Source organism: Solanum tuberosum, unplaced genomic scaffold (genome assembly GCF_000226075.1).
Source record: "Solanum tuberosum cultivar DM 1-3 516 R44 unplaced genomic scaffold, SolTub_3.0 scf00095, whole genome shotgun sequence".
Classification (NCBI taxonomy): domain Eukaryota; kingdom Viridiplantae; phylum Streptophyta; class Magnoliopsida; order Solanales; family Solanaceae; genus Solanum; species Solanum tuberosum.
In genome coordinates this window covers 22490-36752 of record NW_006239021.1, presented here as the reverse complement: position 1 = coordinate 36752, position 14263 = coordinate 22490, and the positions used below count along the sequence as shown (strand labels likewise).

The following is a 14263-nucleotide window of genomic DNA, read 5'->3' as shown; positions in this document are numbered from 1 at the left end:
CCCACCAACCTTCATGATTGAGTCATTGTTGCATCAATAATTTTGAATTGTTATGTTGTTGGGTATCCTGACATTTTTTAAAAATCTTTCATACCCCAAAAAATAGTATTTTATTTTGTACCTATTCTCATTTGTCATCAACTAAGATATTTTTATTAGGAAAAATATCAAATTTGCCCTTTAGCATCATTCAAAAACAAACAATTTCGTACTTCGTTATTTTTCTTTTCTTATTCGATTTTTAAAAAAATCACTTTTCGTCTTCGATCTATAGTAACGTTCATTTTAAGAGTAACTATGTACAAAAAAAATTTCTATAGAGAATTTGGACTTGTGGGGTTCACCATTAGTTAATTGCTTATCTTATTTTTTCTTTAAAGATTTCTATCCTTTTCCATAAATATAAAATTACAAAGGCAAATATATATGGGAGTTATTGAATTTATGAATGAACCAAAAAATGTAAGTTGAGTACAAAATTAACCAATTTTGAACAATACATGAAAAAATTTAAATATTTTTCCTTTAATACTACTGTTGGAGTATTATTTTGTCCAACAACCAAAACAAAACAAAAAACTAGAGATGCCATACAAAATTCTTTAGGCACCCAAAAAAGGTATCATAATTTTTCCCAACTGTGAATCCACATGAGAGGACTGCTAGTATCACTTCTCCCTGACAGAAAAAGTAAAAATAGAGTTAATGGAAATTGCTGTACAATAGCCATTATTGTGTTTCTTCTAGGTCATAGGTCACATCTTTATTTCATTTGAATTTATAATTTTATATATAGTTCATTTTATTTTTAATGTTATAAGAATAAGCTCAATTTTTCATTAACTTATCCATTTTAATCAAAATGACTTGTCAATTTGTTCGTGTATTATGCATTTTATTATTAAAAAAGAATATGAAGTGCATAAGTTAGTGGGTGTAAATTGTGGTAGAAGATGACTATTGATTCTTATAACTTATATGGCCATTAGTTCTTATAACTCTCATGATCATTAGTTTTTTGTAACTCATATAACCATTAGTTTCTTGTAACTCATGTAACATCTATCACATTTATCTACCCACATTACTACCCCTCATTCTACCTATTGATTATATGGAAGATTTCTTCAATTATAAATAGTGGTGTTTCTTCCTTTGTGAAGTATCTCAAGAAAGATGAGAAGTGTGAAATAATATTTTTAGTGTGTAGTAGTGAAAGAGAGAGTTGAGACAAAGAAAATATTCTAAGTTTTCAACTATATTCACTATATATAAAAAGAGAGTATTTATATATGTTGAAGGAAGGTGTTCTTTTTGTGGTGCTTTGGACTCTTCAATTAATCCGGAGTTGTTTGAGTTGTACACGTTGTTGGGTTGTTGTATCCTGGAGGGGACAAGTCAAGAGTGATACTGTTGAATCGGTGTAAATTATGCCGCAGTGGGTTTGAATCTCCTTAAAGAGAGCGAGATATTCGTGCCTCAGCCTAAAGATTATTTATTCATTTTTTGTCATTTTATTTTCAACTGTAATTTGTTATATTTGTGGTATATTACACCAACACAATTCAATATATCGAACTTCTTGCTTTCATTAGTCACCAACATCTTTACCATATATATCGCATAAGTGTATAACTTATCGTTTCACCATATAATGGATTGTGTTAGAGGGTGAGGTGAAAGCATAATAAAAACTTGTCCACACTTGAAGTTGTACATTTAATGAATATATGATACATATCTTTACGTATACTATTACTAAATAGTAATAATACACTCCAAATCTTAATTTCTCATCTAACCAATAATATAAATTATTACAAAATGATGTAAATAATAAGTGCAAATTATTTTTTACAAAGGAGTGGTTGGTTAGGCCATCTCATAAATGTGAAATAGTTGGTGGGTAGTACATTGATTATAGAACCAAAAGGTTATAATTTCATTATAGAATTTGAAATAATGAAACATACTATATAGAATTCACAAGTTCAAATGTGGAATAATGGATATAGCATTCACAAGTTGTGTTTTATGTGATTGGTAAGGACAATACACCAGCAACACCTTTTTCACTTTTTACTATCAACTTATATGTGAAAGCCAAACCAAAAAGACAATCACTACTCCTCCACTTTCACAAAAAGTAGCTTGGAAGTTCATTCTTTTGTTGAATTAGTGATACATCACTCTCATTTTGCTTTTTATTGTTTACCTTCAAATTACATTGCTTGTTGCTACATAGTGTTTCCAATTCTGTACAAAGTATAATTTCTTTGACATGTGCTTGTAACAAAAGTAGCATGGTGCAACATAACATATTGTCTTAAAACTTTAGGTCCTCCTTAGTTATTCTTTTTGAGTTCTTGTAACATGTTTGATTTTCTAAATATGTTTGTTTAAACCTTAGGTCCTCTCTAGGACGTTTTTCAAATATAAATGTTCTTTCGCTCATAACAATTTAAATCTTAATTGGTGATGTAATTACGATATCCTTTTATTTTTAATTAAAGATTTCAAAATAAAACTTTGTGATCGAACAATTCACCTTAAGGGAGTATTTTCACTTTAGTGACTCTTATAATGATTGAATTATAATGAATATTAGATATGAGCCAAAGAGTTTCGAATTCCATTAGACTATTGATCATGGGTGATAATAAAGGAAAATAACATTTTTTATCCTTTAAGTTATTAGTAAATTTTACTTTTGATCCATATAAATTCAATATAGTTAACCTTTAATACTTTATAAAAATATACTTTTCATCCCTTCATGTAAAAGTATGTTATAGCTAACTTTTTATAAAATTATATTATCATCAAATATTATGGGACACTAATACAAATTTAACATAATAAACGAATAGTTAAAAAGTCGTTTGGTCATAGATATTGCAAGAACTTTTTGAATTATGTTTTTGGCAAAATATACTTTCAAATAGTATAAGGATATTTTTGGACCTTTTTCATTTTTATATTTAAAAAAGGTCATCTATATATGATGACTCCAATTTATTGTTATCATTTTCCCTTATTGCATTCATAAAATTGATATCTACTCCGATACAATTGTAACTATCCTATTACAATTTATCTTAGAAAAACATATTGATTTAGCCCACATAAGTTTTTCACCGACAATATCTTACTTGCTTAACCTATTCGTTCGTATGATCGGAAAAATCAAGTTCAATGATATAACAATTTATTTTAAAAAATTGAGCTAACCATTATTTTTATCAAGTTATAATGTATTCTAATGTATGAAATGTTGAAGCTAATTATGTCAATTATACTTTCTTGTAGGGTAGACATGATTATAGTTTGTGTGATGACTTGAATAATGTATTATCTATTTTTTTTTTATAAACACGATAATTTTGTACCAAATTTATGAATATTTTTTATAGTGTTTAGATTTTATGAGTATAAATAATGTTTCATGTTTTCAATGAAATATGTTTTTAATTCTATACCATTATTCTTGGTAATAATTCCATAGCTTACCCTGTCATGGGTCCTTTTCTATGCTTTACTCATCATTCTTCCTTTTTCTTTTTTATTTTTCCCACAAAGTAGGCATTGGAAAAGAATTGTCAATATAGACACAATATCTTCCAAACATGAAAATGACTATCCCATAAACTTTATTCACCAAAATAAGAAAAAAATTCCATGTGATTACCTTTACTGAACATAATTGATTTACTACTAATTATATTTTGTCTTCTTGTAATTTCTTGTCAAATCCTGAAAGCAACCCAACCCATGCTTGTTTATATATTTCTGTGTTAATTGGTTTTTTCATATCAGAACTTTTTTTTTCTTTTAATCTCTGTTAAGATTCCCTTAGTTTTGTTTTGTTATATGTATATGATTATAATATTTTGTTTTGTGAGATATATTAAAAAGAAGAAATATCCATTTTCACCAGGGGGTGGAAATATGTTAAAAATGAAAATATTTGAAAATAGCCAAAAATAACTAGTATAAACTAACAAAAAAAAGAGTTATAGAAACTCTTTATATTGGACTTGATTTCATCAGTTGTAGGGAATTAATTCCATGTGATGCTTTTCTTTTTTCTTAGACCAAATTTATTTAACACATGGTGCAACTTATATTGATTTCAATCAGTAACTATTATAGCTTTTATAAGATTGATAAGAATTACACCTTATTATAGTTAACAATATATCTAGAAATAGTTATAAAATAATAATAATACATAAACATGACTCTTAACTTGACTTCAGTTGATAACTATGACCTTTAACTTTGGGTGTGGACAAATAGACACTTAAACTTAGACACATTCATCCGACCTGGCGTCCTCCTATATGACAATTTTGTGTCCTGCGTGACATCCTATGTATATTATGCCACATAGGACACGTGTGTCTGCTTGTTCAATTTTATACAAATTTAAGTGTCTACTTGTGCAACTCAAAGTTGAAGAGCATAAATGTCAATTGAAGCCAAATTGAAGGGCATATTTATGTATTATGCCTAAAAAAATCATACTCCCTCTGTTTCAATTTGTTCGTACTATTTTTGTCAAAATTTCTCGAGTTTTTCTAACTTTCAACTTCACCGAAATTCCAGTTCCTCTGCTACCACAACTTTACACAATCAATCGGATGACTTAAATTTAAGATATATCAAATATATTAAAATATCTTTTAATCATATCGTCTATATAATGATAGTGCCATATAAAATGGAATACAATTTTTTTTTGTTATAAATAAATAAATGATTGAGATCAGCATTTCTTGATTTGGAAAAATTACAGAGGTATTAAATGCCTTGAGCAATAAATTTTTAAAATTCAAAAACTAACCTAACCTGTTCTCTTTACATACACACACATTTATGAGAAGTACCAGTACCTCCTTACTGCTAGTCAGAAGACAGTAGTCCTCTATTATTTTTGACTTTATTTAATTTTAAAAGTAGACATAAAAATGAATAATTCCCAAACCTTAGTACCTCAAAACCTTTTTGTTCAATCCCTCATAAGGAAAATCATAACCTTTTTTTCATCCCTCAAAGAGTTAAAAATAGTAAGTATCTACTCTTCCATTTTTATTTTACATGTCATGCTATTATTAGTTAACAAATTATTTAACCAATCTTTCATATATAACTCTAATGTAATTTTGTTTTTTTCTCTCTAAATAATAGAAAATGTATTCCCTTTGTCCCAAGTTATGTGATCAATGATACCTTTCCAATTTTGAAAGACAAACAAACATTTCCTTTGGTAATAATTTTTTTAATATATCTTTTAAATATTTTAACTTATTAATTATTATGATTTATTATAATACTTTTATATAGTTTTCAAATGTATACGTTTCGTTTTTAAAAACTTTAAAAGGATTTTACATCGAAATTCACAATCAAAATTTAAAAAGTCCAACTCTCAAAATTTGAACGGTAACATATAAATGCGACAAAACTATTTTCTTTTGCGTTTTGATTTGTTTAAAAGAGAATGTCTCGTTCCTTTTTTGACAAATCATTAACTCAGACTTTTCATATTTAAGTTTATAAGATTAAAGAACATTTTGATATATACTCGAGGACCTTTAATTTAAAATCATATGATTTAAAAGTCTTTTTTATTTTTTTTTAAATTTCATATCAATCCAAATCAGACGAACAAACTAGATGAATTAATTGTTTAAATTTTGACAGAAATTTGATTCAAAATTATTGTTTTTCCCAAGCTAGCTAGTTACAGGTTACTGGTTACACCAGTTACCAAGATTCAAAATGCATTCCTCTTTCTGCTTATTATTTTATCTCTACACCAGTTATCCATCAGTCACACATTGCAATATCTTCTTCACAAAAGCCAACACTCCTTTCTTGAAATTTGTCACTAAAACCAACTTTCCCTACAAACTTTTCCTTCCATTTTTCTTGCAAAAACCAAATATGGGTTTTCTCTCTGTTCTCTCTTCCATTTTCCTTTTCATCCTAATATTAACATTCCCACAACAAAGGGTTTCTTCTGAAGCCATTAATGATAGTACTAAAACTTCTTTATCTTTGCTTATGACTATCAAAGCTTCTTTGGACCCAAAAAGCCTCATTCTTTCATCATGGTCACCTACTTCTACTGACCCATGCAATGATTCTTTTGAAGGTATTGCTTGTAATGAGCTTGGTCAAGTTGTTAACATTTCTTTGCAAGGCAAAGATCTTACTGGAAAAATCCCACCTGAGATTGGTCAGCTTCAAAGCTTGTCTGGATTGTACTTGCACTTTAATAAGCTACATGGGGTTGTACCTAAAGAAATTGCTAACTTAACTCAGCTCTCAGATTTGTATCTTAATGTGAATAATCTCTCTGGTGTTATTCCTCCTGAGGTTGGCAACATGTCTAGTCTTCAAGGTAGGTTCTTTTTTGCTTTGTTGTCTTGACTAGTTATGGTAAAAAGCCTCAGTCTTGATGCTTAGTTTTGACTTAATTTGAATGAATGTTTGAACTTTGCCAAATAGATCTATACCTCTATTAATGAAATGGGTAGCTCAATAAAGAGTCCAATAAGTGATAATGCTGTTAGTTATTGAGTAATTTCACAATGCCTATGGCTTTTCTTGAAAAAAGATTGGATTTTTAGTACTCATTAGTCATTGAAAGTCTATATTAAAAAGGTTCTTGAAGTATCTTTTATGAGGTGATTTTTGTTCCTATGTAGCTAACAGCTAGGTGCTTAGAACATGAAACACTTGAAAAAGCCTCCATCTTTGGTTTTATGTTAAGCTTTTCTCTGTCATTTGTCTCTTTCCCCATTGATTTGAGCTTCAATATGGGCTAATGCTTGAATAAAGTTTCAACTTTCCTGGCAAACTTGCAAAATTCCTAGTCTCTTGTTTGGGTGGCTTTTTCTGCATTTTTGGTGGAATAAATCTCAAATAAAAGTAACCGAGCTCCATTTGTTTTCTGTTTTTACACAGTACTGCAACTATGTTATAACCAGTTGACTGGAAGTATACCTAATCAACTTGGAGCTGTGAAGAAACTGAGTGTTCTTGCTTTGCAAGTCAATCAGTTAACTGGAGCAATTCCTGCAAGCTTGGGGGATTTGGAGATGTTAACCAGGCTTGACTTGAGCTTCAATAATCTTTTCGGGTCTATTCCAGTGAAACTCGCGGATGCTCTAAAGCTAGAAGTTCTTGATATCAGAAATAATACCCTTTCTGGCAATGTCCCTCAAGGTAGTTCTATTTGATTTTCTTGATAGTACCTTTAATCCTATTTCATTGCTTAATATGCTTAAGAAATAAAGAAATCTTAGGTTCTTTGATTCCCCCTAATATCAATCCAAATGTTTACTAATATTAGACATTATAGTAGAACTAACTCTCTTTTTGGTCTTTTTGGTTTGGGCAATGGATGAAATGAAGCCTTGAAGAGACTGAATGAAGGATTTCAGTATGCAAACAACCCAGACTTGTGTGGAATTGAATTTTCCTCCTTGAAACTCTGCACTGTATCTAGTCTAAACCAAAACAGACCACAACCATTTGAACCTGGTTCGAATCGTCTTCCCACAAAAGACATTCCAGAGTCTGCAAATGTACAAACAAAACAAATGAGTCAGTCAAGAAAATCACAAACTGCTGTGGTTGTTGGTGTTATTGCACTTTTTGTTGCAGTAGCAGTAACTGGACTTTTCACATTTTCGTTGTACCGTCGAAGGAAACAGAAAATTGGAGGTACTCTTGATACCTCCGATAGGCGACTCAGTACTGATGAGGTGAAGGAGATCTCTAGAAGAAGCGCGTCGCCCCTCATCAGCCTGGAATATTCCAATGGCTGGGATCCTCTAGGCAAAGGCCGAGGTGGAAGTGCTTTCTCTCAGGAAGTATTTGAGAGCTTTATGTTCAATTTGGATGAAGTTGAGTCAGCTACACAGTACTTTTCAGAAGCAAACTTGTTAGGCAAGAGTAATTTCACAGCTGTTTATAAAGGGACATTGAGGGATGGGTCTGTTGTTGCTATTAAGTGCATTTCCAAGACTAGCTGCAAGTCAGATGAAACTGAATTTCTCAAGGGACTAAAACTCTTAACCTCATTGAAACATGAAAATCTTCTGAGGTTGAGAGGCTTTTGTTGTTCAAAAGGTAGGGGGGAATGCTTTCTGATCTACGATTTCGTTCCAAATGGAAATTTGTTGCAGTATCTTGACGTGAAGGATGGAAAAGGAAAGATCCTTGATTGGTCTACCAGATTTTCTATAATCAAAGGCATTGCCAGAGGTGAGCTACTGTTTGATTAGTCCCATGTTTGATGTTTTCTTTATAGCTCTTTGACGACCAGATTTGAATAACAACATTTGTTATCTATTGTTTAACAGGTATTCATTACTTGCATAGAAACAAGGGAGGCAAACCTGCTCTAGTCCATCGAAATATATCAGCTGAAAAAGTACTTGTCGATCAACACTACAACCCATTGCTCTCGGATTCTGGTCTGCATAAACTACTAGCAGATGACATTGTCTTCTCAACACTCAAGGAAAGTGCTGCAATGGGATACCTAGCTCCTGAGTATACAACCACTGGACGGTTCACCGAAAAGAGTGATCTTTATGCATTTGGCATGATCATATTTCAGATTCTCTCCGGAAGACGTAAAATCACCCCTTCTAACCACCAAGGGGCAGAGTTGTGCAGATTTGAAGACTTCATTGATCCGAATCTTTGGGGCAACTTTGTTGAAGCGGAGGCAGTTCAGATGGCAAAGGTAGCTCTACTTTGCACGCACGAGTCACCAAATCAGAGGCCAGACATTGAAATCGTCATGCAAGAACTGAATGATTTAACCTCCAGCAAGTCGTAAAAACTATTGCAAACAACATCCAAGTTCTCCAATGACCATTAGGAGCCTGATATTAACATCTTACTGATGCCAGGAGTAGGCACCATTTTCCCATCCTTTTGATCCTGCATGACTTGTGCCTGAGGACGACACATGAATGCCAGGTGCCTGTTCCACATAGTTTATTAGTACTAATGCACCTCGACGTAGGTAGGCCTCAAGTGATCAGTTCTCTTGTATTATGTAACTTAACCATAATTCTAAGCAAGTCTTCTCCACTTGCAAACTAGTGTACCAGAAGTGCAATTTCTATTTAGTATCATATGAGTTATGACCTCTTGCTAAGTCATGTAGTTAATAACCAGATATCACTACTATGAGGGTACAGAAAGGTTGTTCAGCCTTTCTTGTTATCAAGAAGTAAAAGATCACAAAAATCATATGGAAAGTACAACAAAAAACAGTAACTCTACCCCATCTGCAATCTCACAAAGGAAAAAAAGGGAATAAAAGAAAACAGAGAATAGAATATAAAGAAATGGAGTATCCTAGGCTATAAATTTTGGACATATGTCCAATTGAGCACTCCAAATTGATTACACTGAATGGTCCAACTTACTCTCCAGAATAGGCATGATGTAACCAAAAGTCAAGATGGCAAAACAACTTCATACTCCAGCTAACATCCAAATTCTTCTAATCTCAAACATGTGATCTTCTGACGTTCGATTCCACCATCACAAATTTCCAAACAAGTAAATAAGTATAAAGTTTTGGCTGGAACCAACAAGGACATAATGTCACTCATTCACAAGCTTGATTATGTGGTTTTCATTCTTTACGAAACAAGAACGAGGAAATAATACACGTTTAGTCTGGATTTAACTTATATACACTGACAATGTAAAGTTTTAACTATCCAATACATTTTCAGCTAACTAATTCCACTTATTATAGACGGTTATCTTTAATGGATAGAAGTTAAGCTATTTCAATATTTTAAGACGAAGATAGGCTCTCGTGACCACTGACCAGAGAAGCTACTTTATATCTTCCGCCACTTTCTACTCTTGTGTTCCCTGTGAGTATTTTTTGTCCTTGGCAAAGTTGTCACCCTTCTCTTGGACCTCATACTAATCATACTGTAGGGACTTCTTTAATTAACTAATACTACTCCCTCTGTTTCAAATGATGTGACAGTATCTGATCACACACAAAATTTAAAATAAGAAAAGAACACTTGAAATTTTTAGTCCAAAACCAAAGATTAAATATTTGTGTGACCGTAAATATCTCGTTAAGGGGAAGATAAAGACAGACTAAAAAAGAAAATGTCTAATAATTGCAGTATGATTTTTTTATCACAATGTGCTAAAATAATTCTTGGGAGTGGGAACCTAAGGTGGCTAAGGAAATTCAGAGCTGTAGCCTATTGGAATAATATGACTTTCTCTTGTAGGCTAACTGTAGTTTCCTACTCTAGTTGATATCATGTAGAGGGGTGACTACACATGTTTGCCTCACTGTAATTTGAAAAATCCACCTACCTGTCGATGGCCTAATTTGAAGAGGACGTGAAATAATAAACCTTGGTAGGATTCCAACTTGGTCATTCTGAAATAATATCTTATCATTTTAGATCCTTCATTGATAACCAGTTTGAGAATCATTATTTAAAGGCATAGGGGAAGTTCATAAAATTTTGTAAGTTTAGCCGTTTCAAAATCAACTTCAGACATACAAGTTTGAAGAAGGTAAAAGAGTGTTTAACTGTAGTTCTATATTGAACTTCTCTTATTAGATACATTGACTTGAATTTACAAGTTGCAGGATTGTTTTTCCTGGTGCTTTGCTAATTACAGAGGGGTAGCTTAAAATAATTTTCCTGTCCAGAGCTAAAAGATGCTAATGACTAGTTAAATTTGGATTCGCGAATGGAGGTAAACTCCTCGAACACAAGGAGAGACCTCACAGCTATACACAAACCATCTGTAATGTGGAATATATTTCTTCAACTTGATCATGGGATTTGTCTCCTACAGAGAACTCATGGACAATTCCTTGGAGCTCAATCCTACTGCTGCCAACAGTTTTCTTCAGGTCCTTTTCTTTCATTATTGTTCGAACCCTTCTAACATAGTCCCACTTACCAAATTGAGCATATATGTTAGACAAAAGCACGTAGGAACTTGAATTATGAGAATTTAGTCCAACTAGTTGCTTATCCGTTGGGTCTCCAATGTGGACGTTTTCTTGATTCCTACATGAACTTAGCAATGTTCGCCAAACTACATCATTAGGATGGATTGGCATTTCATCGACAAATTTTATGGCCTCTTCCACATGCCCTGCTCGACTAAGGATGTCAACCATGCATCCATAATGCTGGAGCTTAGGTTCCATACGATGTGCCCTTCTCATGATCTCAAAACAGATCATGCCTTCCTTTACCAGTCCAGAATGAGCACAGGCATTCAAAACCGCAATAAATGTGATATCATCTATATCTAGTGAAAGTCTTTCCATCTCCATGAACAATTCGAAAGCTACGTCCCCAAAGCCATGAATAGCCAAACCACCAATCATAGCATTCCAGTGATCAACATTTTTTTCTTGGATGTCATTGAACACACCCATTGCACTATCTATGCTGCCACATTTTGCATACATGTCTATCAAAGCTACACCAAGCTTTCCAGCCACAAGAAACCCATTCTCCTCTATATAACAGTGCAGTGCAATCCCTTCATCAATATAACCTAACTCTGCAACTGCAGAAAGCGCAAGCAATGCGGTGGTACTATCAGGAGCAAGACTATTCCCTCTTAACATATCATGAAACACTTTTAATGCTTCAAGGCAGTGGCCATTCTTGACATACCCAGCCATAATAGCATTGCAGGAAATCACATCTCTTACAGGCATGTCATCAAAATAACGTCTTGCAATATCAATCTTACCAATTTTTGCATACCCATCTACCATTATAGCCCAGCTAACAACATCCTTCTTCGGTATCATGTCAAATAAAGCAGTAGCCTTTTCAGCATTTCCACTTTTAACACAACAATAAAGCATCAAATTCCAAGAAACCAAATCCCTTTCGGGCATTTTATCAAACAGCTCCCAAGCAACATCAAACCCTTGATCCAATTTGACATACCCAGTAAGCATAGCATTCCAAGAAACCAAATTCCTCATCTCTATTGGCATAAAATCAAACAAACGACAAGCAACATCAAGCATTCCACATTTCACATACCCATCAATCATTGTATTATACGAAACAGAGTCTCTCAAACACATTCTATCAAACACGTGGTGACCATACTCAACAAACCCACACCTCACATACATAGAAATCAAACAATTTTGCAAAAACACATCAGACCCAAATCCTATTTTCCTCAATAACCCATGAACCTGCATTCCTCGCTTAACAAAACCCATTCTTGAACACGCTTTCAAAACTATAGATAATGAATACTCATCCACAAAAACCCCATTTTCAAGCATCAAACAGAACACTTGAAAAGCCTTATACGGGTCATTTCCATGTGAAAATGACTTCATTATGACATTCCAGAGAAATGGGTCTTTTTTATTTCGCTTTGAACAACAGAAATCGTCAGAAAAGAAGAGAAACCGAGCAAATTCAACGATGGGTGTGTGAGGGGAAGAAGATAACTTCAAGATAAGTTTTGTGGTCAAAAATGGATTTTTTACAAGTCCTGTGGTTATCAATTGAGCATGAATTTGATCAATGTCCACTTGTGTTTTGCATTTCTGGGAGAAAGTCAGTGTTGGGTGTGCTAAGTTCCATGCTTGACTTGAATTTGCTACAAGAAGCATCAGTTTTGGTGCTTTGAATTCTTTGTTCTTGAGCTATGTACAAAGAGTCAAGTGTTCGTTAATTTCTTTTACGGCCAATAAAGCGGTAAAGAGGATTGATAAGTGGATTTTGTCAGTAATTGGGCTATAACGAATGTCCGTCCATAAAAATATGGGAACTACATAAATAGGCCGCAAAATATAAAATATTATAATTCTATAGCTCAATATAGACTAATTCAGTAAGTATCCATACGCTTAAAATAAAGAGAAACTTTCACATATAGCCACTCAAAAATAGCCTAATTACTTTTCATAGCTATAGTTTGATAATTACAATTCGTAGCTACATGTTATAGGGAGGAGAGAGGCGAGCGAGATTGGGAGAGAGGAGAGAGGCGAGCGAGAGAGGGCAAAGAGTGGGAGAGAGGTGAATTGTATATGTATATTGGTTAGAAAACTGTATATTATACATATGCATTTGTATATATGATAAGCGAGATTGGGAGAGGGAGGAGAGAGGCGAGCGAGAGAGGGCAGAGAGTGGGAGAGAAGTGAATTGTATATGTATATTGGTTAGAAAACTGTATATTATACATATGCATTTGTATATATGACTAGCGAGATTGGGAGAGAGAGGAGAGAGGCGAGAGAGAGGGGGCAAAGAGTGGGAGAAAGGTGAATTGTATATGTATATAGGTTAGATAATTGTATATTATACATATGTATTTGTATATATGGCAAGCGAGATTGGGAGACATGTCATAGGGAGGAGAGAGGCGAGCGAGATTGGGAGAGGGAGGAGATAGGCGAGAGAGAGAGGCCAGAGAGTGGGAGAAAGATGAGTTGTATATGTATATCGGTTAGATAATTATATATTATACATGTGTATTTGTATATTCTAGCGAATTATACATATACAAACGTGGCTAACTATACAAACTCGAAGTCAACCCACGTAATTAATGTATAATGTTAGTCACGAGTGGTAATTATAGAAAACTATAGCTATGATGAGTAATTAAATAGTATAAGTTTGCTTAACCGTGCAATTTTCCCTAAAATAAATTACAGTCCATGTCCTCCTTTAGTTTAGGTCCAATTCCCTTTTAGCCTCTTTAAATTTAGGTCTAATTTCGCTCCGGTCTTTTAAATTTAGGCTCAATTCTTTTGTCCTATTATTAATTATTTTTTATCTTTTATCTCATTTATTGTTTTTGTCCTATCATTAATTACTTTTGTTCTTTCTCATTTATTAGTTTTTTTTCTTTTCTCATTTGTTATTTTTATTCTTTTTTGTACTATATACTCCTATAGTATCATTGATTAATGAGTAATTTCTTAAAAAGAAATCTTAATGATACTATATATATACACACACTCTTACGGTATCAATGACTATGAGTAATTTCTGAACAAGAAATTTTAATTATACCACAACAATATATAAATATATTTGTATAATGACTAATGAGTAGGGTGTGAATAAGAAACCTTAATGATACCATGAAAATATATTTATACTCTTATAGTATCATTGACTAATTAGTATGGTATTATATATATATATATATATATATATATATATAG

At 32.8% G+C, this 14263-nt stretch overlaps 2 protein-coding genes across 2 annotated transcripts; one reads left to right on the top strand and one right to left on the bottom strand.

Moving 5' to 3' along the window:
- Positions 1–5845: 5845 nt before the first annotated feature.
- LOC102599590 (LRR receptor-like serine/threonine-protein kinase GSO1) lies at positions 5846–9187 on the top strand. Its single transcript, XM_006347812.2, has 4 exons — positions 5846–6409; positions 6976–7236; positions 7426–8280; positions 8379–9187. Exons 1-4 carry the CDS (start codon positions 5950–5952, stop codon positions 8861–8863), a joined length of 2061 nt encoding a protein of 686 aa, XP_006347874.1. The 5' UTR covers positions 5846–5949; the 3' UTR covers positions 8864–9187.
- A 1418-nt stretch (positions 9188–10605) lies between these two features.
- Positions 10606–12842, bottom strand: LOC102599266 (pentatricopeptide repeat-containing protein At2g45350, chloroplastic). The gene has a single exon (XM_006347811.2). It carries the CDS (start codon positions 12692–12694, stop codon positions 10817–10819), a length of 1878 nt encoding a protein of 625 aa, XP_006347873.1. The 5' UTR covers positions 12695–12842; the 3' UTR covers positions 10606–10816.
- Between the last annotated feature and the right edge of the window lie 1421 nt (positions 12843–14263).